The sequence below is a fragment of the Salvelinus fontinalis genome, chromosome 2, assembly GCF_029448725.1.
Source record: "Salvelinus fontinalis isolate EN_2023a chromosome 2, ASM2944872v1, whole genome shotgun sequence".
Lineage (NCBI taxonomy): Eukaryota > Metazoa > Chordata > Actinopteri > Salmoniformes > Salmonidae > Salvelinus > Salvelinus fontinalis.
Window position 1 is genome coordinate 20,956,692 of NC_074666.1, and position 23,732 is coordinate 20,980,423.

General features: G+C 43.7%; 2 protein-coding genes across 2 annotated transcripts in view; both read right to left on the minus strand.

Moving 5' to 3' along the window:
• Positions 1-1,400: 1,400 nt before the first annotated feature.
• On the minus strand, positions 1,401-4,076 carry LOC129833693 (uncharacterized protein K02A2.6-like). Its single transcript, XM_055898454.1, has one exon. The coding sequence runs from the start codon at positions 4,074-4,076 to the stop codon at positions 1,401-1,403; it is 2,676 nt and encodes an 891-aa protein (XP_055754429.1).
• A 3,925-nt stretch (positions 4,077-8,001) lies between these two features.
• LOC129813912 (malignant fibrous histiocytoma-amplified sequence 1 homolog) overlaps positions 8,002-23,732 on the minus strand; it is a 34,226-nt gene continuing 18,495 nt past the window's right edge. The window contains exons 2-3 of the mRNA XM_055866526.1: positions 11,966-12,279; positions 8,002-11,794 (exon numbers count right to left, since the gene is read on the minus strand). Coding sequence (XP_055722501.1) covers positions 12,149-12,279 — 131 coding nt within the window. The 3' untranslated portion in view covers positions 8,002-11,794; positions 11,966-12,148. The remainder of the gene's footprint in view (positions 11,795-11,965; positions 12,280-23,732) is intronic.

Here is a 23,732-nt window from a genome sequence, read left to right on the forward strand (position 1 = left end):
TTGAGATTTTTGGTTCCAACCGCTGTGTCTTTGCGAGATGCAATTTGTGAACGGATGATCTCCGGCTGTGTGGTTCCCACCGTGAAGCATGGAGGAGGAGGTGTGAGGGTGCTTTGCTGGTGGGACTATCATTTGTTTTTCAACAGGAAAATGACCCAACACACCTCCAGGCACTGTAAGGGCTATTTGATCAAGAAGGAGAGTGATAGAGTGCTGCATCAGATGACCTGTCCTCCACAATCACCCAACCTCAACCCAACTGAGATGGTTTGGGATGAGTTGGACCGCAGAGTGAAGGAAAAGCAGCCAACAAGTGCTCAGCATATGTGGGAACTCCTTAAAAACTGTTGGAAAACCATTCCATGTGAAGCTAGTGTGCAAAGCTGTCATCAAGGCAAAGGGTGGCTACTTTGAATAATCTCAAATATAAATATATTTTGATTTGTTTAACACTGTTTTGGTTACTACTGTCACACCCTGATCTGTCTCACCTGTCCTTGTGCTTGTTTCCACCCCCCTCCAGGTGTCGCCCATCTTCCCCATTATCCCCTGTGTATTTATTCCTGTGTTTTCTGTCTGTCTGTGCCAGTTTGTCTTGTTTGCCAAGTCAACCAGCGTTTTTCTCCTAGCTCCTGTTTTTCCTCATCCTCCTGGTTCTGACCCTTGCCTGTCCTGACTCTGTGCGTCAGAGTCCAAAATGGTACAAGGCGGCAGGCAGACTCGAGGTCAGGGTCAGGCAGAATGGTCTAAAATAAATATCAGAGCTCAAACCATCTGCATCTAGGTCTCTCCTTGTGTCGTTATAACTACATGATTCCATATGTGTTATTTCATAGTTTGATATCTTCACTATAGTTCTGCAATGTTTAAAATAGTAAAAATAAAGAAACCCTTGAATGAGTAGGTGTGTACGAACTTTTGACTGGTACTGTATATATATTTTTTATGTCACGTGCACAAGTACAGTTTTCCGGGCACACTAGTGCGCATGTGCATTTCCTATTAGATGTAGTAACGTACACTGTCGTAATACATCACTGCTTAGTAACAGCATAGTAACTAATATAAACAGATGTAGATCCCAGATACTACACTCCTACCCCATAGTGTTTAACTCCCAGAGAACAAGGTAAATAAGTTAGGGAACTACTAATGCAATATCTGAACAATGCATTCTTAACATTTTTCAACTACTGGGTTGAAGCAGACTTTTCAGAGCCCAGCACAAATCCAGGGGATTATTCTGCCCCGAAGATGGAGTTTGTGTCCTAATAACTAACCCAGGTAATGTCCGTTTTCTTTCCTTTTATCTAGGACATATTAAAGTGTTCGTTTGTTTTACTGTCTGTTACCTTAAACAGCTCAACTCACAGGTCAAGCTTTTGAGGTGCCTTTCGCTGTCAAATAGGATATCTCCGCTCCTCCTGGGCTTCCGGTAGTGGGCCAGGTTCGGGTGGAAGGTCAGGCTCTGTCTCTCCCGTACGTCCAAAGTCAGGAGAATAGTCCTGGGGGTCGTTATTGTTCTCTCGGCGTGTCTCTGCTGGGGCGTTGGACCGTAGCAGATGATCCACATGAACGTTGACCTGGCGATGACCAATTTGGACTTGGTAAGTCAAAGGTCCTTTGCGTTGCAAGATCACACCTGAGTTCCACAGGCTCTTGGGGTGTCTGAAATCACGTACCATCACCCTCTCTCCCTCTTTGAATTCTCTGACAGTCTTTGAGTGTCTGTCATGAGCTTTCTTCTGCTGTAGCTGGTGCTTTGCCACAGTGCTTGACAAGTCTGGTTTCAACAATGTCAGGCGGGTACGTGGTTGGCGTCTCAGAAACAGTTCAGCTGGTGTATATTCCGTTACTGTGTGTGGTGTGTTGCGGTAAGTAAACAGGAACCGGGGAAGCCTTTGTTGGGTGGGCACAGACTGAACCTCGAGTCTAGTCCAGGCCTTCTTAAAGGTTTGCACGGCTCTCTCCGCTGCTCCGTTTGATGCCGGATGGTAAGGTGGTGACCGGATGTGCCTTACTCCATTGTTCTTGAGAAACATTTCAAAATCGTTTGACGTGAAAGGAGGGCCATTGTCCGATACGAGCTCCTTGACTAGTCCAAAGGATGCGAACAAGTGTCTGAGAAGATTGATGGTCTTCTCAGCTGTGGTCAGTTGAGTAGGGAACACTTCCATCCACTTGGAATGGACATCGACGACAACAAGGAAATGTTGCTTGTCAATCTCGGCATAATCCACATGGATGCGTTCCCAAGGTGTAGCAGCCCAGGACCATGGATGAAGAGGTGAAGCAGCAGGCTTGTTGCGAACAGATTCACAAGGTGAGCAGTGGCCTACATGCTGTTGAATGTCCTGATCCAGTCCAGGCCACCACAGATAACTGCGAGCGAGTGCTTTCATTCGAGTGATCCCTGGATGTCCCTCATGCAGGTCAGATAGCAGTCTCCTCTGGAATTTGTGAGGTACCACCACCCTTGATCCCCACAGAACACATCCTTGATCAGTGGATAACTGGTCTTTCTTGTCGATGAATGGACGAAGGTTATCGTCATTTACAAAGTTTGGCCAACCTCCTAATGTTAAGTCCAAGACTTTGGAAAGCACTGGATCTTTCCTTGTTTCCTCTGCTATGTCTGAAGCAGATATGGGCAGTTCGTCAATGAGAGAGATCTGGAAAACTGCTCTATCATCTTCACTGTCGGAGTCACTATTGCATGGTAGTCTTGATAGTGCATCTGCATTTGTGTGATCACTGGATCGTCTGTACTCAATCTCGTAGTCGTAGGCTAACAATATCAGAGCCCAACGTTGCATTTGAAGTGCAGCAAGGGTTGGTATAGCTGATTTTGGTCCAAGGATGGCCAACAGAGGCTTGTGATCTGTCAGCAGTTGGAACTTCCTTCCGTACAGGTATTTGTGAAACTTCTTCACTCCGAATATTATGCTCAGGGCTTCCTTCTCAATTTGAGCATAATTTTTCTCACTTGGTGACAGAGTCCGTGATGCAAATGCAATAGGGTGTTCTTCACCTGACGATAGAACATGTGAGATGACGGCTCCTACTCCGTATGGAGATGCATCACACGCGAGTCTCAGCTTCATCTCTGTGTTGTAGTGGGCAAGCCACTTGCTCTTTAGCAGGCGCTGTTTGCAAGTCTTGAATGCTTCTTCGCATTGTGGGGACCAATTCCACTTTGTATTGGCCTGCAGCAGTTGGTGAAACGGATGCAACAATGTGGACAAGTTTGCTACAAACTTTCCGTAATAGTTCAGGAGCCCCAAAAATGACCTCAGCTCTGAGATATTTGTGGGTGCTGGTGCGTTTACGATTGCTTCCACCTTGCTGTTGGTTGGGTGCAGGCCTTGTGCATCAATCTTGTATCCGAGATACTCCACTGAGTCCTGGAGAAACTCACACTTGCTGCGTTTCATTCTCACTCCGTATTTCTCCAGTCTTGACATCACTTTGTCCAGCACTACAAGGTGCTCTCCAATGGTTGGTGCTGACACGAGGATGTCGTCCATGAAGCACACAACGTTGTCTATACCGTCCAAGATCTGATCCATTGTGTGTTGGAATATCGCTGGAGCTGTCGAGATTCCGTAGGCCAAGCGATTGAATCTGAATAGCCCCTTGTGTGTATTGTTGGTCAGATACTGTTCTGACTCCGGATCCAGCTTCAGTTGCTGATAAGCGAATGCCAGGTCCAGCTTACTTAAAACCTTCCCACCAGCTAGAGTGGCAAACAGATCTTCAGCGTTTGGTAGTGGATATTCCTCTGGTAGTATGCAGCGATTTACTGTGACCTTGTAGTCACCGCACATTCTGACGGTCTTGTCTTTCTTTGGGACTACAACAATCGGAGCCGCCCAGTCGCTCCTTGCTACTTTCGTGATTATGTTATTCTTCTGTAGGCTGTCCAGTTCCTTCTCTACTGCTTCCTTAAGAGCATAGGGAACTGGACGTGGTTTGTGAAAGATAGGCTTGGTTCCTTCTTGCACTCTGACTTTTGCTGTGAAGTCTTGTATTTCGCCGTAGCCATCTTTGAAAAGTTCTTTGTGCTTCTCCAGCATGTTAGTGAGTGTAGCCTGACTCACTGGTTTGTCCTTTCTCAGACTGAAGATTTCTCCCCAGTTCAACTTGATCTTTTGTAGCCAGTTTCTGCCTAGCAAGGCTGATTTTTCTCCTTTAACAATTACAAGCGGTAGCGTCCACTCCTTCCCCTCATACCGGACTGGTACCTGGATCTGCCCTAACACAGGAATAGTGTCACCAGTGTATGAAGAAAGGCGGATGGACGCTGGCTGAAGAGGGCACTTTCAGTTTTTCTTTGTAAAGTCTCTCTGGAACCAGAGATACAGACGCTCCGGTGTCCAGCTGAATTTTTACCGGTTTTCCCGCTAACGCCATGTTGAGATAGATTCCATCTTTTTGTTGTTGAGCTGTGTACACTGTGGACAGTTTCAATACTGTTTCAGTAGTACCTTCCTCTTCTTGTGCTGCGTCTGACACTTTGTGCGCTCTTGCTGTGCGTTTTGAGGCTTTACACACTTTCTGTAAATGTCCAACCTTTCCACAATTGTGGCATCTTACATTTTGGAATCGACATTCACTGTGCTGATGATTATCTCCCCCACATCTGTAGCAACTTGGCTTAGACCTTTGAGATGTGGGCTGCTTTGTTCTTGTGTAACCTTGAGGACGGGACTGAGAAAAGTGTGACTTTTGTGAGCCTTCTTCACCACGTGCATCACTGACCTTGTGAACACCTTTCTGACGTTCTGCATATCCCGATAGCTCAATAGTATCCCTATGGGCAAGCTCGAGTTCAAGTGCGATATCACAGGCTTTCCGAAAGGTCAGGTCCTTCTCTGACAGAAGCCTTCTGTGATATGCTTCACCTGTGAGACCACATACAAACTTGTCTCGAAGAGCATCATCAAGAAATTGTGCAAACTCACATGTACTTGCCAGCCTTTTCAAAGCAAGGATGTAGTCAGCCACAGTTTCCCCTTGACTCTGGTGATGTTGGTAAAATCTGAAACGTTCTGCAATGAGAATTGGCTTAGGCTTGAAATGCATTGAAAGAGTTTCAGTCAGTTCTGCATAGTTCAACTCCACTGCTTTTATTGGTTCAATTAGACCTTTCAGCAATCCATACTCAGTTGGACCCAAAACACTGAGAAATACGTCTGCTTTCTTTTCATCTTTGATTTCATTTGCAGCCAGCCAACGCTCAAAACGCTCCAAATAGGAATCAAAATCCTCTTTTGTAGCCTCAAACTCTGGTACTCGACCAATGGTTGCCATTTTCACAGTTATTTGTTCAGTTTCCTTATTCCTTGTATTCCTTAATTTTCATCTAATTCTTCACTTCAGAAGTTTCTGCAATTACTTCGTTCACTGCACTCATTTGTAATAATGTACACACCGTGTTACGTTCCTTCTTCCTTTTTTTTTCTTGACAATGTTTCTCCACTGAGATCGCCTAATTTCAATGGGTTCAATGACAGTTTTTTTTTATTTAACCACCAGAGGGCAGTGTCGCTATTCTCCAATAGTCTTGCTACTTGGCAGCTCCTGAACACTGTACCTGCTAGCAGTGCTTAGCGTTTTTTTACTGTCGAAAGAAAATAAAAAATAACTGACGAATTACATAATTATTTTGAGTTTCATTACTCACGCAACATTCTTCCCTTCAAGCAATGTCCGTTAAAGAAGTTTAATCACCTCGTCGCCACTGTAATATTTGTGTTGTGGAGAAATAACAAGGCAGGAGACGAGAGTACAGTTAGTTTTCGTTTAGTCAAACCTCTCTATATTTAGAAATGTTTACAAATTAATAAAAAATTAAAAGCTGAAATGTGTTGAGTCAATAAAACATTTAAACATAAAATGTTTAAACGTGTTAACCCTCGCAAGGCTGCAGGCCCAGACGGCATACCCAGCCGCGTCATGAGAGCATGCGCAGACAAGCTGGCTGGTGTGTTTACGGACATATTCAATCAATCCTTATCCCAGTCTGCTGTTCCCACATGCTTCAAGAGGGCCACCATTGTTCCTGTTCCCAAGAACGCTAAGGTAACTGAGCTAAACGACTACCGCCCCGTAGCACTCACTTCCGTCATCATGAAGTGCTTTGAGAGACTAGTCAACGACCATATCACCTCCACCCTACCTGACACCCTAGACCCATTCCAATTTGCTTACCGCCCCAATAGGTCCACAGACGACGCAATCGCAACCACACTGCACACTGCCCTAACCCATCTGGACAAGAGGAATACCTATGTGAGAATGCTGTTCATCGACTACAGCTCAGCATTTAACACCGCAGTACCCTCCAAACTCGTCATTAAGCTTGAGACCCTGGGTCTCGACCCCGCCCTGTGCAACTGGGTACTGGACTTCCTGATGGGCCGCCCCCAGGTGGTGAGGATAGGTAACAACATCTCCACCCCGCTGATCCTCAACACTGGGGCCCCACAAGGGTGCATTCTGAGCCCTCTCCTGTACTCCCTGTTCACCCACGACTGCGTGGCCATGCACGCCTCCAACTCAATCATCAAGTTTGCGGACGACACTACAGTGGTAGGCTTGATTACCAACAACGACGAGACGTCCTACAGGGAGGAGGTGAGGGCCCTCGGAGTGTGGTGTCAGGAAAATAACCTCACACTCAACGTCAACAAAACAAATGAGATGATTGTAGTCTTCAGGAAACAGCAGAGGGAGCACCCCCCTATCCACATCGACGGGACAGTAGTGGAGAGGGTAGTAAGTTTTAAGTTCCTCGGCGTACACATCACGGACAAACTGAATTGGTCCACCCACACAGACAGCGTTGTGAAGAAGGCGCAGCAGCACCTCTTCAACCTCAGGAGGTTGAAGAAATTCGGCTTGTCACCAAAAGCACTCATAAACTTTTACAGATGCACAATCGAGAGCATCCTGTCGGGCTGTATCACCGCCTGGTACGGCAACTGCTCCGCCCACAACCGTAACGCTCTCCAGAGGGTAGTGAGGTCTGCACAACGCATCACCGGGGGCAAACTACCTGCCCTCCGGGACACCTACACCACCCAATGTCACAGGAAGGCCATAAAGATCATCAAGGACAACAACCACCCGAGCCACTGCCTGTTCACCCCGCTATCATCCAGAAGGCGAGGTCAGTACAGGTGCATCAAAGCAGGGACTGAGAGACTGAAAAACAACTTCTATCTCAAGGCCATCAGACTGTTAAACAGCCACCACTAACATTGAGTGGCTGCTGCCAACATACTGACTCAACTCCAGCCACTTTAATAATGGAAATTGATGTAAAAATGTATCACTAGCCACTTTAAACAATGCCACTTAATTTAATGTTTACATACCCTACATTACTCATCTCATATGTATATGTATATACTGTACTCTATATCATCTACTGCATCTTGCCATCTTTATGTAATACATGTATCACTAGCCACTTTAAACTATGCCACTTTATGTTTATATACCCTACATTACTCATCTCATATGTATATACTGTACTCTATACCATCTACTGCATCTTGCCTATGCCGTTCTGTACCATCACTCATTCATATATCTTTATGTACATATTCTTTATCCCTTTACACTTGTGTGTATAAGGTAGTAGTTGTGGAATTGTTAGGTTAGATTACTCGTTGGTTATTACTGCATTGTCGGAACTAGAAGCACAAGCATTTCGCTACACTCACATTAACATCTGCTAACCATGTGCATGTGACAAATAACATTTGCTTTGATTTGAACCCCTTTGTTATAGCAAGCCTAAATAGATTCAGGAGTAAAAATGTGCTTAACAAGTCACAATAGGTTGCATGGACACACTCTGTGTGCAATAATAGTGGTTAATATTACTTTTGAATGACTCCCTCATCTCTGTACCCCACACATACACTTATCTGTAAGGTTCCTCAGTCAAGCAGTACATTTCAAACACAGATTCAACCACAAAGACCAGGGTATTTTCCAATGCCTCGCAAAGAAGGGCATCTATTGGTAGATGAAAAAAACACAACAACAAAACATACATTGGATATCCCTTTGAGCATGGTGAAGTTATTAATTAGACTTTGGATTGTGTATCAATACACCCAGTCACTACAAAGATACAAGTGTCCTTAACTCAGTTGCCGGAGAGGAAGGATGGATTTCACGCATGGATTTCACCATGAGGCCAATGGTGACTTTTAAATTGTTACATAGTTTAATGGCTGTGATAGGAGAAAACTGAGGATGGATCAAAACATTGTAGTTACTCCACAAAACGAACCTAAATGACAAGAGTGAAAAGAAGGAAGCCTGTACAGAGTAAAAATATTCCAAAACATGCATCCAGTTTTCAATAAGGCATTAAAGTAAAACTGCAAAAAATGTGGCAAAGAAATTCACTTAATGTCCTGAATACAAAGTGTTATGTTTGGGGTAAATCCAACACAGCACCTCACTGAATACCGCTCCTCATATTTTCAAGCATGGTGGTGGCTGCATCATGTTATGGGTATGCTTGTCATCGGCACTGACTTTTTTAAAGATTTAAATAAACAAAATAGAGCTAAGCACATCCAAAATCCTAGAGGAAAACCTGGTTCAGTGTGCTTTCCAACAGACTTTGTAAAGTTGAAAAACATTGCCTGGTATGACGAATAATGATTCCTGTTGTGTCATGCATGCTGATGGCAGTCAGGCTGTTCTGGAGGCAAAGGAGGGTCCGACCCGGTACAAGATGGGTGTACATAATAAACTTACCACTGAGTGTATATCCTGATGCTTTGTCACTTTACCCCTGCCTACATGTACATATCTACCTCAATTACCACATATCCCTGCACATTGATATGGTATTGGTACTACTTGTATATACTATAGCTTCATTCTTGTGTGTTTTGTTTCTCATGCATTTAAAAAAGAAAATCTTATTTAACTCTGCATCGTTGGGAAAGAGCTTGTAAGTAAGCATTTCACTGTAAGGTCTACACCTGTTTTATTCGGCACATGTGACAAATACAAATTGATTTGATTTAATGTGTAGTTGGCAGAACCAGAGTAAGAACTTCCATTCAAATACAGAGGGTAGAGAAACTAGCCTCTCGACTCTAATCAATATGTAAAATGTGTGACATTTTGTTTCAGAAATGTTATTTGTTGTGATCCTCAATGTCAAGATATATAAACAGTCATCGAGCAGTATCGAAATATTATTCCCATAAAAGGTCCTAGAGCCATCATATCTACAGTAGTAGCACAGATAGAACAATGAGACAGATATTTCACCAGATGTATAAATGTGAAGCATCAGCTTGGCGTTACCACGGAGGAAGCCCAGTGGCTGGCAGTAGGAGAAAATGGAACGAGATGGATTTTGGCCAAAATTATGCTAATTTTCTCATCGATTAAACATTTAATCTCAATACAGTTTTCTGTTTCGAAAACTAGAATCTCTAACAAAAGTTTCAATTTTATTTGTTGTTTAGGAGGGAAAAGGCTAATTGAATTATTGCACACGCGCAATTCACAGAGTATGCCTTCCCTAACAGACATATGCAAATGTATGCTAGCTCGTGCTTGGCTCTGCCCACCTCCTTGCTTGTTCTTTCCACTATAACTGAGTTGTTCGCATTTGAAACGACAGGCTGTGGTCTATCTTGGTTTAGTTATAAAAATCTTTGGTAGTAATGTGTAAAAAAAAAAAAAAGTAGAAATGAAAAAGACGGGGCCTCCCGGGTGACGCAGGTCTAAGGCACTGCATCGCAATGTACCACCAGAGATTCTGTGTTCGAGCCCAGGCTCTGTCGTAGCCGGCCGCGACCGGGAGGTCCATGGCAAATCGTCGTCCGGGTTAGGTAGGGTTTGGCCGGCAGGGATATCCTTGTCTCATCGCGCACTAGCGACTCCTGTGGCGGGCCGGTCGCCAAGGGTATGTTTCCTCCGACACATTGGTGCGGCTGGCTTCCGGGTTGGATGTGCGTTGTGTCAAGAAGCAGTGTGGCTAGGTTGGGTTGTTTTTGGGAGGCTCTCGACCTTCGCCTCTCCCGAGTCCCTACGGGAGTTGCAGCGCTGAGAAAAGACTAACTACTACCAATTGGGGAGAAAAAGGGTGAAATTAAAAAGACTCAACAATATGGTAATATTAAAACCAGTACTTGGCATACTTTGACCAGCTACATATAAAATTGTATGTACACTCTCACATTGGCCAAGACAACATTATTTACAGTGCGATGTTGTGGCTGAGTGTTGACATACAAAAATAAAGATATTACACACAAATGGTGTATTAACTTGTTTCTTCCATGTTTTAAACATATTGCAGTATCTCCCCATGGCAGTGAAAAAACATCTTGAAATAAATTCCTCTTCCAACATGACCAGTCTTATGACTCAGAGGTCTTCTTTTTCTGTTTCCTTTAGAGAACATTATATTTTATTTACATACAATGATAATTTTTTAACAAGTCTAATGAGAAACCGAGTACCTTTCTTACTGAAGTTGAAATGGCATATCACATATACATCACACCATGGTTTGGTCAGGATATGTTAAAATGAAACATCTTTTCAAATCCAGCTGAACTGGAATTTCCTTGGCATAAAGGCAGTCCCCTGATCTTACATAACACTCAACAAAAATATAAAACACAACATGTAAAGTGTTGGTCCCATGTTTCATGAGCTGAAATAAAAGATTCCAGAAATTTTCCATCCACACAAACAGCTTATTTCTCTTACATTTTGTGCACAAATTTGTTTACATCCCTGTTAGTGAGCATTTCTCCTTTGCCAAGATAATCCATCCACCTGACATGTGTGGCATATCAATAAGCTGATTAAACAGCATGATCATTACACCCGTGCATCTTGTGCTGGGGACAATAAAAGGCCACTCTGAAATGTGCAGTTTTGTCACAAAACACAATGCCACAGATGTCCCAAGTTGAGGGAGAATGCAATTTGCATGCTAACTGCAGGAATATCCACCAGATACTGACTGGTTTGATGATCCATGCCCTTATTTTTTTAAAGTTATCTGTGATGCATATTTGTATTCCCAGTCATTTGAAATCCATAGATTAGAGCCCATTTCATTTATTTCAATTGACTGGATTTCCTTATATGAACTGTAACTAAGTAACATATTTGAAATTGGTGCATGTTGCATTTATATTTTTGTTCAGTATGTCTGTCATAATATGTAAGACCCAGCATTTACTTCATATGATACATCTGTCCATTCACAAAGGCTAAAGCAAAGAATAAGGTCTGTACATGGGTAATGTGTGTTCAGGAGAATGTGGTTCATGTATTTGGCTATACAAGACAATATTTGGTTTACAAACAGCATGATAACGTAGGAGGTTAAGTCAGTTCTCTTTCCTACGTTCATCAATCACAACCTTGACATGTGGACAGAATATGCAGCATTACTGGAAGTTAGAATGGGTAGCAGTCCAGCCAAGAGGTTTCCGACATTTCATGACACCACTAAGTAGTAAAGAGAGAAACCATTCCAAGTCTTTGCCCACTCATCTCTCTTGTTGTTGAATTGATAGCATGGATAGGTTGATTTCCTGTGTTTCGTCTTGGGTAGGTTGTAGGCAGAGGTTTGTCAGAGTTTGAGGGCAGTAGAGAGTAGTTGGAAAAGACACTGCTTCTGGATGGCTTGCATGGGTCTTAACAACCCAGGTTTGCTTTCAGTCAAAGTCCTTTAATACCATCTTTGTCACCATGGTGAGGCATGTAGTAACAGCTGGATAACCTAATAAAATGAAGGGGGAAAAAGGACAATATTAGACACTCTTACTTATAATTAGATGGTTTGTCAATTACATTTCAACAGTGAATAGAAGGCTCTAAGCATCCAACCCTCTAGTTACCAACCTATGACCCTTTCGAGGCCAATCCTGCAATAATATTTCAGGATACTTACAGTTATCTGCTCTGCTCCATCCAGCTGACGGTGCATATCTCTGTGACCTTGCATGGCTATGTGTCCAGTCAGGCTGCTGCCTGGGTAGGTTGAGGAGATTCAGAGGGAGAGCTGGGGTGTGGTGTTCAGACTCAGGAGTTGGCTAGAGAGGCAGACAGGACAGTAGAGGCTAGGCAGAAGGGCTCATTTGAGACAGGGGCTGACCACGGTGGGCATAGGGGGGTAAACCAGTGCCACGTTGACCCGCTCCGAACCATTCTTTGGGCAGATGATCTCAGTCAGCCCCTCGGGGCGCGGCTGGCTTAGCAGCTCACCTGAGAGAGCAAGAGAGAGAGCGAGGTGGCAGAGAAGAGGGTGAGTTAGTTTATACAGTTGAAGTCTGAAGTTTACATACACCTTAGCCAAATACATTTAAACTCAGTTTCACAATTCCTGACATTAAATCAGAGTAAAAATTCCCTGTCTTAGGTCAGTTAGTATTACCACTTTATTTAAAGAATGTGAAATATCAGAATAATAGTAGAGAGAACAATTTCAGCTTTTATTTCTTTCATCACATTCCCAGTGGGTCAGAAGTTTACATACACTCAATTAGTACTTGGTAGCATTGTCTTTAAATTGTTTAACTTAGGTCAAACGTTTCAGGTAGCCTTCCACAAGCTTCCCACAATAAGTTGGGTGAATTTTGGCCCATTCCTCCTGACAGAGCTGGAGTAACTGAGTCAGGTTTGTATGCCTCCTTGCTCGCACACGCTCTTTCAGTTCTGCCCACAAATTTTCTATGGTATTGAGGTCAGGGATTTGTGATGGCCACTCCAATACCTTGACTTTGTTGTCCTTAAGCCATTTGCAACATCTTTGGAAGTATGCTTGGGGTCATTGTCCATTTGGAAGACCCATTCACGATCAAGCTTTAACTTCCTGACTGATGTCTTGAGACGTTGCTTCAATATCTCCACATAATTTCCCCTCTGATGCCATCTATTTTGTGAAGTGCACCAGTCCATCCTGCAGCAAAGCACCCCCACAACATGATGCTGACACCCCCGTGCTTCACGGTTGGGATGGTGTTCTTCGGCTTGCAAGCCTCCCCCTTTTTCCTCCAAACATAACAATAGTCATTATGGCCAAACAGTTCTATTTTGTTTCATCAGACCAGAGGACATTTCTCCAAAAAGTATGATGTTTGTCCCCATGCGCAGTTGCAAACCGTAGTCTGGCTTTATGGCGGTTTTGGAGCAATGGCTTCTTCCTTGCTGAGCGGCCTTTCAGGTTATGTCGATATAGGACTGGTTTTACTGTGGATATAGATACTTTTGTACCCGTTTCCTCCAGCATCTTCACAAGGTCTTTGCTGTTGTTCTGGGATTGATTTGCATTTTTGGCACCAAAGTACGTTCATCTCTAGGAGAAAGAATGTGTCTCCTTCCTGAGCGGTATGATGGCTGCGTGGTCCCATGGTGTTTATACTTGCATACTATTGTTTGTACAGATGAACGTGGTACTTTCAGGCGTTTGGAAATTGCTCCCAAGGATGAACCAGACTTGGAGGTCTACCATTTTTTTTTTCCCTGAGGTCTTGACTGATTTTTTGATTTTCCCATGATGTCAAGCAAAGAGGCACTGAGTTTGAAGGTAGGCCTTTAAATACATCTACAGGTACACCTCCAATTGACTCAAATGATGTCAATTAGCCTATCAGAAGCTTCTAAAGCCATGACATCATTTTCTGGAATTTTCCAAGCTGTTTAAAAGGCACAGTCAACTTAGTGTATGTAAACTTCTGACCCACTGGAATTGTGATACAGTGAATTATAAGTGAAATAATCTGTCTGTAAACATTGTTGGAAAAATGACTTGTGTCATGCAAAGTAGATGTCCTAACCGACTTGCCAAAACTATAGTTTGTTAACAAGAATTTTGTGGAGTGGTTGAAAAACAAGTTAATGACTCCAACCTAAGTGTATGTAAACTTCCGACTTCAACTGTATATAATACTTAACTATTTAATTGATTGAGAGATTTATCCAATGATATCAGGATTTGGTGGATTTTGTACAGGAGCCCAAGTCAATGTTTAGCCAAGATTGAAAGAGATCTGATCTGTAAAAAAACAAGTTCTTTATTTGTTCCCTAGATGGCAATTTGACTTCATTACCACTGATTTCCATTGCCCACAACAGAGCAAAATGAGCACAGTAACCACATGTTCAATTCCCTAGAGACCACTGGAGTGGAGGACTCCATCACCTGGCTTAATAACTGCAGATCAACTCATATTGAAAGGGTTTGTCTTCATCAGCAAAATCACAAGGCACTGGCAGGTTGTTGGAGAATGTGTGTTTAAGTGAGAGAAAGAGCCTGTATGTGTGTGTTTGACTGAACGTGCATGTGTGTGTTAATTATACAATTTCCTGTACTCAAGACCGTTTCCTGACTACCAGCACAGAACAGGCAGACACCTCAGCAGTAGAGTGACTTCAGAAAGTATTCACACCCCTTTACTTTTTCCAAATGTTGTGTTACAGCCTGAATTTTGTATTTATTAAATCAAGATTGTGTCACTGATCTACACACAATACCCCATAATATTAAAGTGTAATTTTGTTTGTAAAACATGACAAATGAATAAAAAAAATGAAAAACTGAAATGTCTTGAGTCAATTAGTATTCATTCCTTTTGTTATTGCAAGACTAAATAAGTTCAGGAGTAAAAATTTGCTTAACAAATCACAAGTTGCATGGACTCATTCTGTGTTCAATAGAGGTTAACATGATTTTAGAATGACTACTCCATCTCTGTAACCCACACATAATAATAATGTCCCTCAATCCAGTAGTCAATTTCAAGCAGGGATTTACCCACAAATATTGGGTGTAAAGAAAATGCAATAATAATAAGCAGACACTGATCCCTTTAAGCATGGTAAAGTTATTAATTAGGCCTTGGAAGGTGTATCAATACACCCAGTCACTACAAAGATACCGCCATCCTTCCTAACTCAGTTTCTGGAGAGGAAGGAAACTGCTCAGGAATTTCACCATGAGGTCAACAGTGATTTTACACCTCCATTGCTTGCTGTTTGGGCTTTTAGGCTGGGTTTCTGTACAGCACTTTGAGATATCAGCTGATGTAAGAAGGGCTATATAAATACATTTGATTTGAAAACAGTTAGAGTTTAATAGTTGTGATATGAGAAAAATGAGAATGGATCAACAACATTGTAGTTACTAACCTAAATGACAGAATGAAAAAAAAAAGTCTGCACAGAATACAAATATTCCAAAACATGCATCCTGTTTGAAACAAGTAATAATGCAAAAAATGTGGCAAAGAAATTTACTTTTTGTCCTGAATACAAAGCATTATGTTTGGGGCAAATCCAACACGTCACTGAGTACGACTCTTCATATTTTCAAGCATAGTTGTGACTGCATCATTTTATGGGTATGCTCATCATTGGCAAGGACTAGGGAGTTTTCCCCCCTAGTCCTAGGAATACAGCTAAACACAGGCAAAATCATAGAAGAAACCCTGGTTCAGTCTGCTTTCCAACAGACACTGGGAGACAAATTGACCTTTCAGCAGGACAATAACACAAAGCCAAATCTACACTGAAGTTGACATTGAATGTTCCTGAGTGGCGTAGTTACAGTTTTGACTTTAATAGGATTGAAAATCTATGGCAAGACTTGAAACATGCTTTCTAGTGTCACGTTCGTCATAATGATGAGACCAAGGACAGCGTGAGTAGAGTTCCACATATTTAATAAAGAGAAACTCAAACAAAAATAACAAAAAGCACAAACGAAACGTGAAGCTACTGATGTGCACAAAGGCAACTATACGTAGACAAGATCCCACAACACAAACGAGGAAAATGGCAACCTAAATATAATCCCTAATCAGAGACAACGATAAACAGCTGTCTCTGATTGGGAACCATATCAGGCCAACAGACATACAAAACCCCTAGACATACAAAACTAGCGTACCCACCCTAGTCACACCCTGACCTAACCAAAATATATAGAAAAACAGCGATATCTAAGGTCAGGGCGTGACAGTACCCCCCCCCCCCCCCCCCCCCAAAGGTGCGGACTCCCGGCCGCAAACCTGAACCTATAGGGGAGGTCCGGGTGGGCATCTACCCTTGGTGGCGGCTCCAGTTCTGGACGCAGCTCTGGAAGCTCCGGACCGTGGGTCATCTCCGGAGGCCCCGGACCGTGGGTCATCTCCGGAGGCCCCGGACCGTGGATCATCGCCGGAGGAACCGGACCGTGGATCGTCGCCGGAGGAACCGGACTGAGAGCCCATGCTAAAAGCTCCGGACCGGGAACCGTCGCCGGAAGCTCCGGACCGGGGAGGCGCACTGGAGGCTTGATGCGTGGGACCGGTACCGGTGGCACCGGGCTGATGACACGCACCTCAGGGCGAGTGCGGGGAAGAGGCACAGGGCGTACTGGACTGTGGATGCGCAATGGAGATCTGGAGCGTAGAGCTGGCACAATGCGCCTCTGGCTGGATGCTCACTTTAGCTCGATAAGTGCGGGGCGTTGGCACAGGACGCACTGGGCTATGAAGGCGTACTGGCGATACAGTACGTAGAGCCGGCGCAGGATATCCTGGTCCGAAGAGGTGTACTGGAGACCAGGAGCACTGAGCCAGCACAACCAGTCGTGGCTGGATGCCCATTCTAGTGTGGAAAATAAGGGGAGCTGGAATAGAGCGCACCGGGCTATGAATGCGCACTGGAGACACCGTGCGCATCACTGCATAACACGGTGCCTGACCAGTCACACGCTCCCCACGGTAAGCACGGGGAGTTGGCTCAGGTCTAAACCCTACCTCCTCCAATCTCCCCGTGTGCGCCCCCCCCCCCCCCCCCCCCCAAAAAAAAAAAAATCTTTGGAGCTGCCTCTCGGGTTTCCGTGCTAGCCGTGTCCCCTCGTATCGTCGCCGTTCCTCTTTCGCTGCCTCTACTTCCTCCTTCGGATGGCGATACTCCCCAGCCCTTGTCCAGGGTCCTGCTCCATCCAGGATTTCTTCCCAAGTCCAGGATACTTCTTCCTCCTGGGCACGCTGCTTGGTCCTTTGTTGGTGGGATCTTCTGTCACGTTCGTCATAATGATGAGACCAAGGCGCAGCGTGAGTAGAGTTCCACATATTTAATAAAGAGAAACTCAAACAAAAACAACAAAAAGCACAAACGAAAACGTGAAGCTACTGATGTGCACAAAGGCAACTATACATAGACAAGATCCCACAACACAAACGAGGAAAAAGGCAACCCAAATATGATCCCCAATCAGAGACAACAATAAACAGCTGTCTCTGATTGGGAACCATATCAGGCCACCATAGACATACAACACCCCTAGACATACAAAACCCCTCCATTTCAGAACAATAGCAGGACCAGAGCAGGTGCAGCATGACGGAACAGTATCAGGAAAACAGCAAAAAGCTAAAACAAACATCCCAATTCCTTCATCCTCTGCTGCATCCTTAATGGAAGGAAACGAGTTCTAAAAGTAGTCCTGAGTGGCACAGCCAGGGTTCCTCCAAACGCTGTCAGCCAGTCCACAACTAACACGGTATGGGATGTTGTGCAGGAGTTTGTTTGTGATGCTGGGTATTGGTCTCTGACAGGCAGAAACAATGGGTTGTTACATCATTCGTCACTCAATAACATTACGGTCATCCCGCCTGGCTGCCTCCACCTATGACAGTAATGCAGTGCAGCACATACTAAAGCCACTCACTGTCTGTACAAACAGTCTGACCAAACACTGCTACTGTAACTAGCTGGATCATGTACTCACATAGTGTTTTGAAAGGCATGAGACAACAGTAGTTAAATCCTGTCAGTAATACTATATATTATAACATCTGTTGCATGCTGGAAAGGTAATCCCAATCAATCTTTTATAGAAAGAGAGAGAAAGACAAAGAGAAAGAGACGGCACAAAACAGAGTACAAGGAGAGAGAGGGAGAGAACATTGCATGCTACTTTTTCTGTGCAAGCTACTTCCCTGTACCATGTTCAGAGCTCACATGGTTTTTATAGTTAAACTATGGGAATGGATTAGGCCTCGATGTTAATTATTAAACCCTTTTCCTTGGCTAAATACTGCTGCACCCCTCTTGTTTTGAGCAAATCATAATTGGCACTAAAAACCTCTGTTAGGCATCTGCCTAGATCGCTCACTAATATTGTATTGACCCATCAACAGGAGGATCTGGGCTTATCTGCTACAGACACAGAAACCTCATATCCTCCAGACCTGCTGGATCAACAGACTGTAGCTCCAGTACGGTCTCATGGGCTGTCTGTGTGACTATGTCTGAGTGTCACCATGCTGTAAAACTAGAACCCTCGTAGCAACCCTATCCGAAAGGTAATGGGGATAGTTAGTTACCAAGGATATGGCTAGTTACCATGGTTGATATTTTCTCTGGTCTTGGTATTTCTTATTCATTTCAAGCCCATGTCCATTTCTTTTTCTGTCTTTTGTCCTGGTTCTGAAACAATGGAGTTCACACATTTTATTTCCTACACTCAACACAATGTACTTCATAAATTGTTTTCATATAAGAAATGGATGTGTGAATTGATCGGCTGGCTGCAGAGCACTAAGTTAGTGGCTGAGAAGGCTACGGTCTTCAAACAGACCTTTGGCCCAGACGTAGATGTTTCCAATGGAGTCTCCTGTGATGGCGTCTCCGTTCTCAATAAAGGCCACACACAGCGCGTAGTTTGGCTTCTCGTTTTTCTCGTGTACAAAACATCAGGAACACTTTTCTACTATTGCATTGCACCTAATTTTGCCCACAGAACAGCCCCAATTTGTCAGGGCATGGACTCTACACAGGGTCTTTCCACAGGGATGCTGGCCCATGTTGACTCCAATGCTTCCCACAGTTGTGTCAAGTTGGCTGGATGTCCTTTGAATGATGGACTATTCTTAATACACATAGGAAACTATTGAGTGTGAAAAACCCAGCAGCATTGCAGTTCATGACACACTCAAACCGGTGCCGGTAATGGTATTTCTTGTCCTGTTAAATAGGTGTGATTTTTACAGCATTTTGCTTGTAGTGTTGCCGAACACTGCAAAACAGTCAATGTATAACATTAGTTTGCTATACAGGACGTCCTGACATGATGTATTAGTGGTTCCTTCCTGAGAATGTTGCTGGCTCCAGATCTCTCTGTGTGGAAATAGGGGGAGGGAGTCTGTTACAGGAAGCAGCACAGATGCTGAATCACACAGACAGTTCTGCCTCTTCATCTTGGTCAGAGAGAGTCACTGAGAACACTAGTCTCACCTTCATCACTCCTGACTGGGTGTCGGCTAGTAATGCAGTATGCAGACGGATAGAGGAATTGGTTGACCCTGACATCAGGGACTAGGAATGTGCAATTCATCTCAACTCCCAACTCCCCCTCACTGAAATATCATCAGCAGGCAGGTAGAATAATGAGCCTGTACAATCCTGTGCTACTGCTCTGCCCTGCTGGGCTTGATCTTCTGCCAGGCCCTCCATTTCTGCTCGTTCTCTATTTAATTCTCCAGAGAGCTCTACCGCTGCCTCCATAAAAGGAAAACTGATATTTCTCCAGAATTGCTATAATAAGAGCCCTTTCCCTGTCTCTAAGAAAGGCCCAGTAGGATGCTGAACATGTTTGGAAATCCCCAAGAGTTTAGCTGAGAACATCCACATCTGATCCTTTCACAATGGACTCCAGAGGCCTCAGTCCCTTCCACTTCTCCTTCTTTTGTTTCCTGACATTAGCAGCATGGTCAGAGAGGGAGGGGGCAAAGAGGGTTTGGGGGTTGGAGGAGGGTGCTCATTTCAAAGAAGGCTATTGACAATGATAAATGACAATACACGCAAAGAGATGGGTGGAGAAGAAGGATATGTTTCTGAGGGTGTCTGGCTCAATTACTTTCACATGTCTTTCTCTGTACAGGTTGTTTCTGTAGGAAGATCAGATGTCACTTATGGCCAGCCCCTATCCCTGCAAAGGGAATGACCCCCAGCATCCAATCAACAGACTGATTTTACAGGCATTGGCACGCCTCCTCCATTCCTTCACAAAGTCATAATTTTCCTAAGTTCCAATCAACATCGTCTGATTTTACACACTAATTTCCTCTTACTCAGCTCATCCATAGGTTACATCATTATCCAATAAAACAGAGGGGTTCCCTCCCTCTTTCCACACTTCTTTTCACAGCTGCACTTCTCTCCGCAATGGTAGCTGAGAACTCAAAATCACACTAGGGTTTGAAGGAGCTCTTGATAAGCTCGATACAAAGTTATTCACAGGGAAATTACTTGTCAGCTGTTCATTGGCAGTTACTTTGTCAGTATCTGCCAATGCCATGACAAAGCTGGCAGTGTGCCCAGGTCAGGCCTAAAGCAAACAGGGCTGCCAGCTAGCTGCCTTCTGTCCTGTCACTCCACATGAATGAGGGGAGAGAGGATAACTTGACAGCTAACTCAACAGCCATGGATGAAAAACTACATCAAAACGAAGTTCACACGGAGAATAAACACACTGAGCATGTTACAGCCATATCCATAATCACCATTAAGGCAAAACAGGGCAGAGGGAGGGATTGGACAAAGAACAAAATATTATATTTAGTCTCAATACTGAAATCTGCTTAGATCACAGCAAAGGGATTTCAGGAACCAATTCCACAGTTTAATCCTCCAACCCCATGGATAATGGTCCTCGAGATAACATCTACACATGCCTCAGGCAGCCCCACCCCTCTACTGCAGCATTACATGTGCCTGCCATAAGAGTAAACAGATCAATTATTATTCTCTTAAAGCATGTCCACACAAAGGAGAACATAACATTACACACTACACACCCCTACCAACCTCTGTCTGCCTACACAGCCCCCTCTCCCAACTGTCTGTCTGTGTTGGGGGGGACATGTTTAACTATACTTGGACCAGATGTCCCCAAGAATAGTAATCAAACCATAAATTAGACCAACTGGGGACATTGACGGTCCACACAAGGAAAAAGGCTATTTAAGAATTTACATTAAGTATCGGCGCATAGCAATTTGAATGATTCAGAGGTCCAAAACTCTAGCACACAATGGCCACACAATTGGAGAGGCTGTGCGTGTGTGTGAAAGAACGCCCACCGCCCAATCATCCATAAGCATGCACACTCAACCCACCAGAGGAGGATCTCTACAAGCTCCTGTGTGCTAATTAGTCACACAGGACTGACTGCAGTTTCTGTTGAAACAGCCTGAATAAACAGCCTGAATAATCTGACAGGGAATCAACCTGTATATGTGATTCTCCACATCATGTGCATCTTTGAAAATATATGAACTACAGATATCTAAGGCTGTGTTTAGAAAGGCTTCCCAATTCTGATGGTTTTTCCACATCAGATCTCTTTCAGAGCTGATCTGATTGGTCAAAATACCAATTAGTAAGGGGATAAAAATCCTAATTGGGCTGCCTGTCTAAACGCAGCCTAAGAATGTCAGGTTTGTAGACTCATGTCAGAAATGACCACACTTTGTAACGCCTGGTGTGTTGCTTTAAATACTGCATTTGAACTAAGCCCCATGAATACTGTTTGTGTTTTAATAACATCCTGTAATAAACTATACCAATACAGTCCTAACAATCTATTACGTTTTCAGTGGTGCATTCAATAGTGCTGAGTGATTAGGGCTTTTTGAGGACGGCTCGGTTTTGTTTAGAATCGTAAAAAAATTATGTTTTCATAATTTTTTGGACATTAAATGCACTATACATTGTGGGTTGAATTTCGTAACAGAATAAAACAATTCATAAAAGTCCTATGATGGTAGTGAATGCCCATTACTGCTTATCACTTATTAACCATCATTTAGTCACATAACTTTAATAAAATATTTTGTGGTATATGACCAATATACCATGGCTAAGGGCTGTATCCATGTTGCCAGCCCTTAGTTGTGGTATATTGGTCATATACCACAAACACCTGAGGTACCTTATTGCTATTATAAACTGGTTACCAACGTAATTAGAACAGTACAAATAAATGTTATTTTTAGGGTGATTTATCAGGACAGACAAGACTAGCCTGTAACTCAACAACCTCAAATCAGTACATAAGATCATCTTTCACTTCTTCAGGTGAAGTGTCCTCTGTCCTTCAGTTCAACAGGCCCACACATGTCCCTCATCAGCAGCCTACCATTTGACACGTTCACAGAGAAGTGAGGGAAAGCCAAGTTCAGGTTGCCTGTACATAGATCAGTTCAGGTTATTCCTGTAAAGTAGATCAGTGTGACTCATACAGTTAGATCAGGAATTAAGGATGTTTAAATGTCAGAGTGTTGTTGAGACAGTGACCTTTGAGTTTCTCGTAAACAGATCAGACATCTTGGACAGTAGAGAAGACACAGCGCTTGGGTTGCTACCAGTCATGGAAGCACCCATGCAGCAGTGCCTGGTGTGGGCGTGAGTGAGCGAGAGGGATGCAGAGGGCACAGCCAGCTGCTCTGAGATCACAACCAGAGGCCAGCAGCTCGGTCAGAGGACTAGCACCACAGTGGGTTAAACAACAATAAGGCCAAGCACGTCACATGAAGCACCCGGGCCACACTAGTCACGATCAACACATTGCCAGACATAGACTGACATATAGCACAGTGCTAAATACACAAAAACACACAGAGAGCTTAGCAGCCTTCTAATGGTCAGATGCAGTTGAGTCAGGGCTGTGCGCTAATGAGATTTCCACACAGGCAGCTGACCGCTCTGCCCACTCTGTACTGTATTGGTGAGAAGGCTCAGGCCCAGACAGAACACCAGTCAAATGTCTTAATGAAAACCACAGCCCCCTAATAACTCTTTCTACTTTGCATAACACACATTTTTATCACCAGGGTCATTACCTGCATAATGAGGGTTTTAGATCACCAAACGCCCTGTTCTCTTCCTAGCCTGTCTGTGACAACGTCTGGTGTGGAAAGTACATTTTGGTCTGGGAACCCTCAGCCAAGACCTACTCTGTCTCTGTTAACAATTATGCAATCTGATTGCCTTTGGGTGTTGGAACTCGCTTTCCTTGGCCGGCAAACGTAACACCAAAGCTTTCCAGATTTAGTTGCTGCGTCAAATTGGACTGCCACCTCAATGAGCCCATCATTCGTCTGATGAGGTAACTGACTCTAGTTGTTTATGAACAATGCACAGCGCCAGAAAGTGGGCTTGCGAATTACACAGAGTTTCTTTCTTAGGCCAGTCGATCATTGACTAATTGAACAATTCCATGAGCTGACATGTGATGGGGACAGGGTGACGAATTGGGTTGCCACCTGGGTTTGGGTAAATTTAATTTAAATTCCAGTCAATTCAGGAAGTACACTTAAATTCCAAATTCAATTCAGTTCAATGCTTTTCAACTACGAAAATTAGGAATTGGAATGTGGTTTACTTTCTGAATTGACTGGAATTTAACTGGAATTGACCCCAACCCTGGTGGCCACTAACTAAACATTTCCTACATTTGGGCTCAGATTAACAGATTGCACAAACAGTAGTTTGTGACTTTTGGACTCATTCTACAGTGAGAGAAAGCAGGCCAGAGGACACTTTAGAGGCTAAAATCTAAAACTGTGGACGAGCATGCTCTTCACTGGATCAAACCAGGAGCTGGGAAATGACTAAAGGTTACACAGACACGACTATCTTAGAGACTGCTTAACAAAGAGAGACAG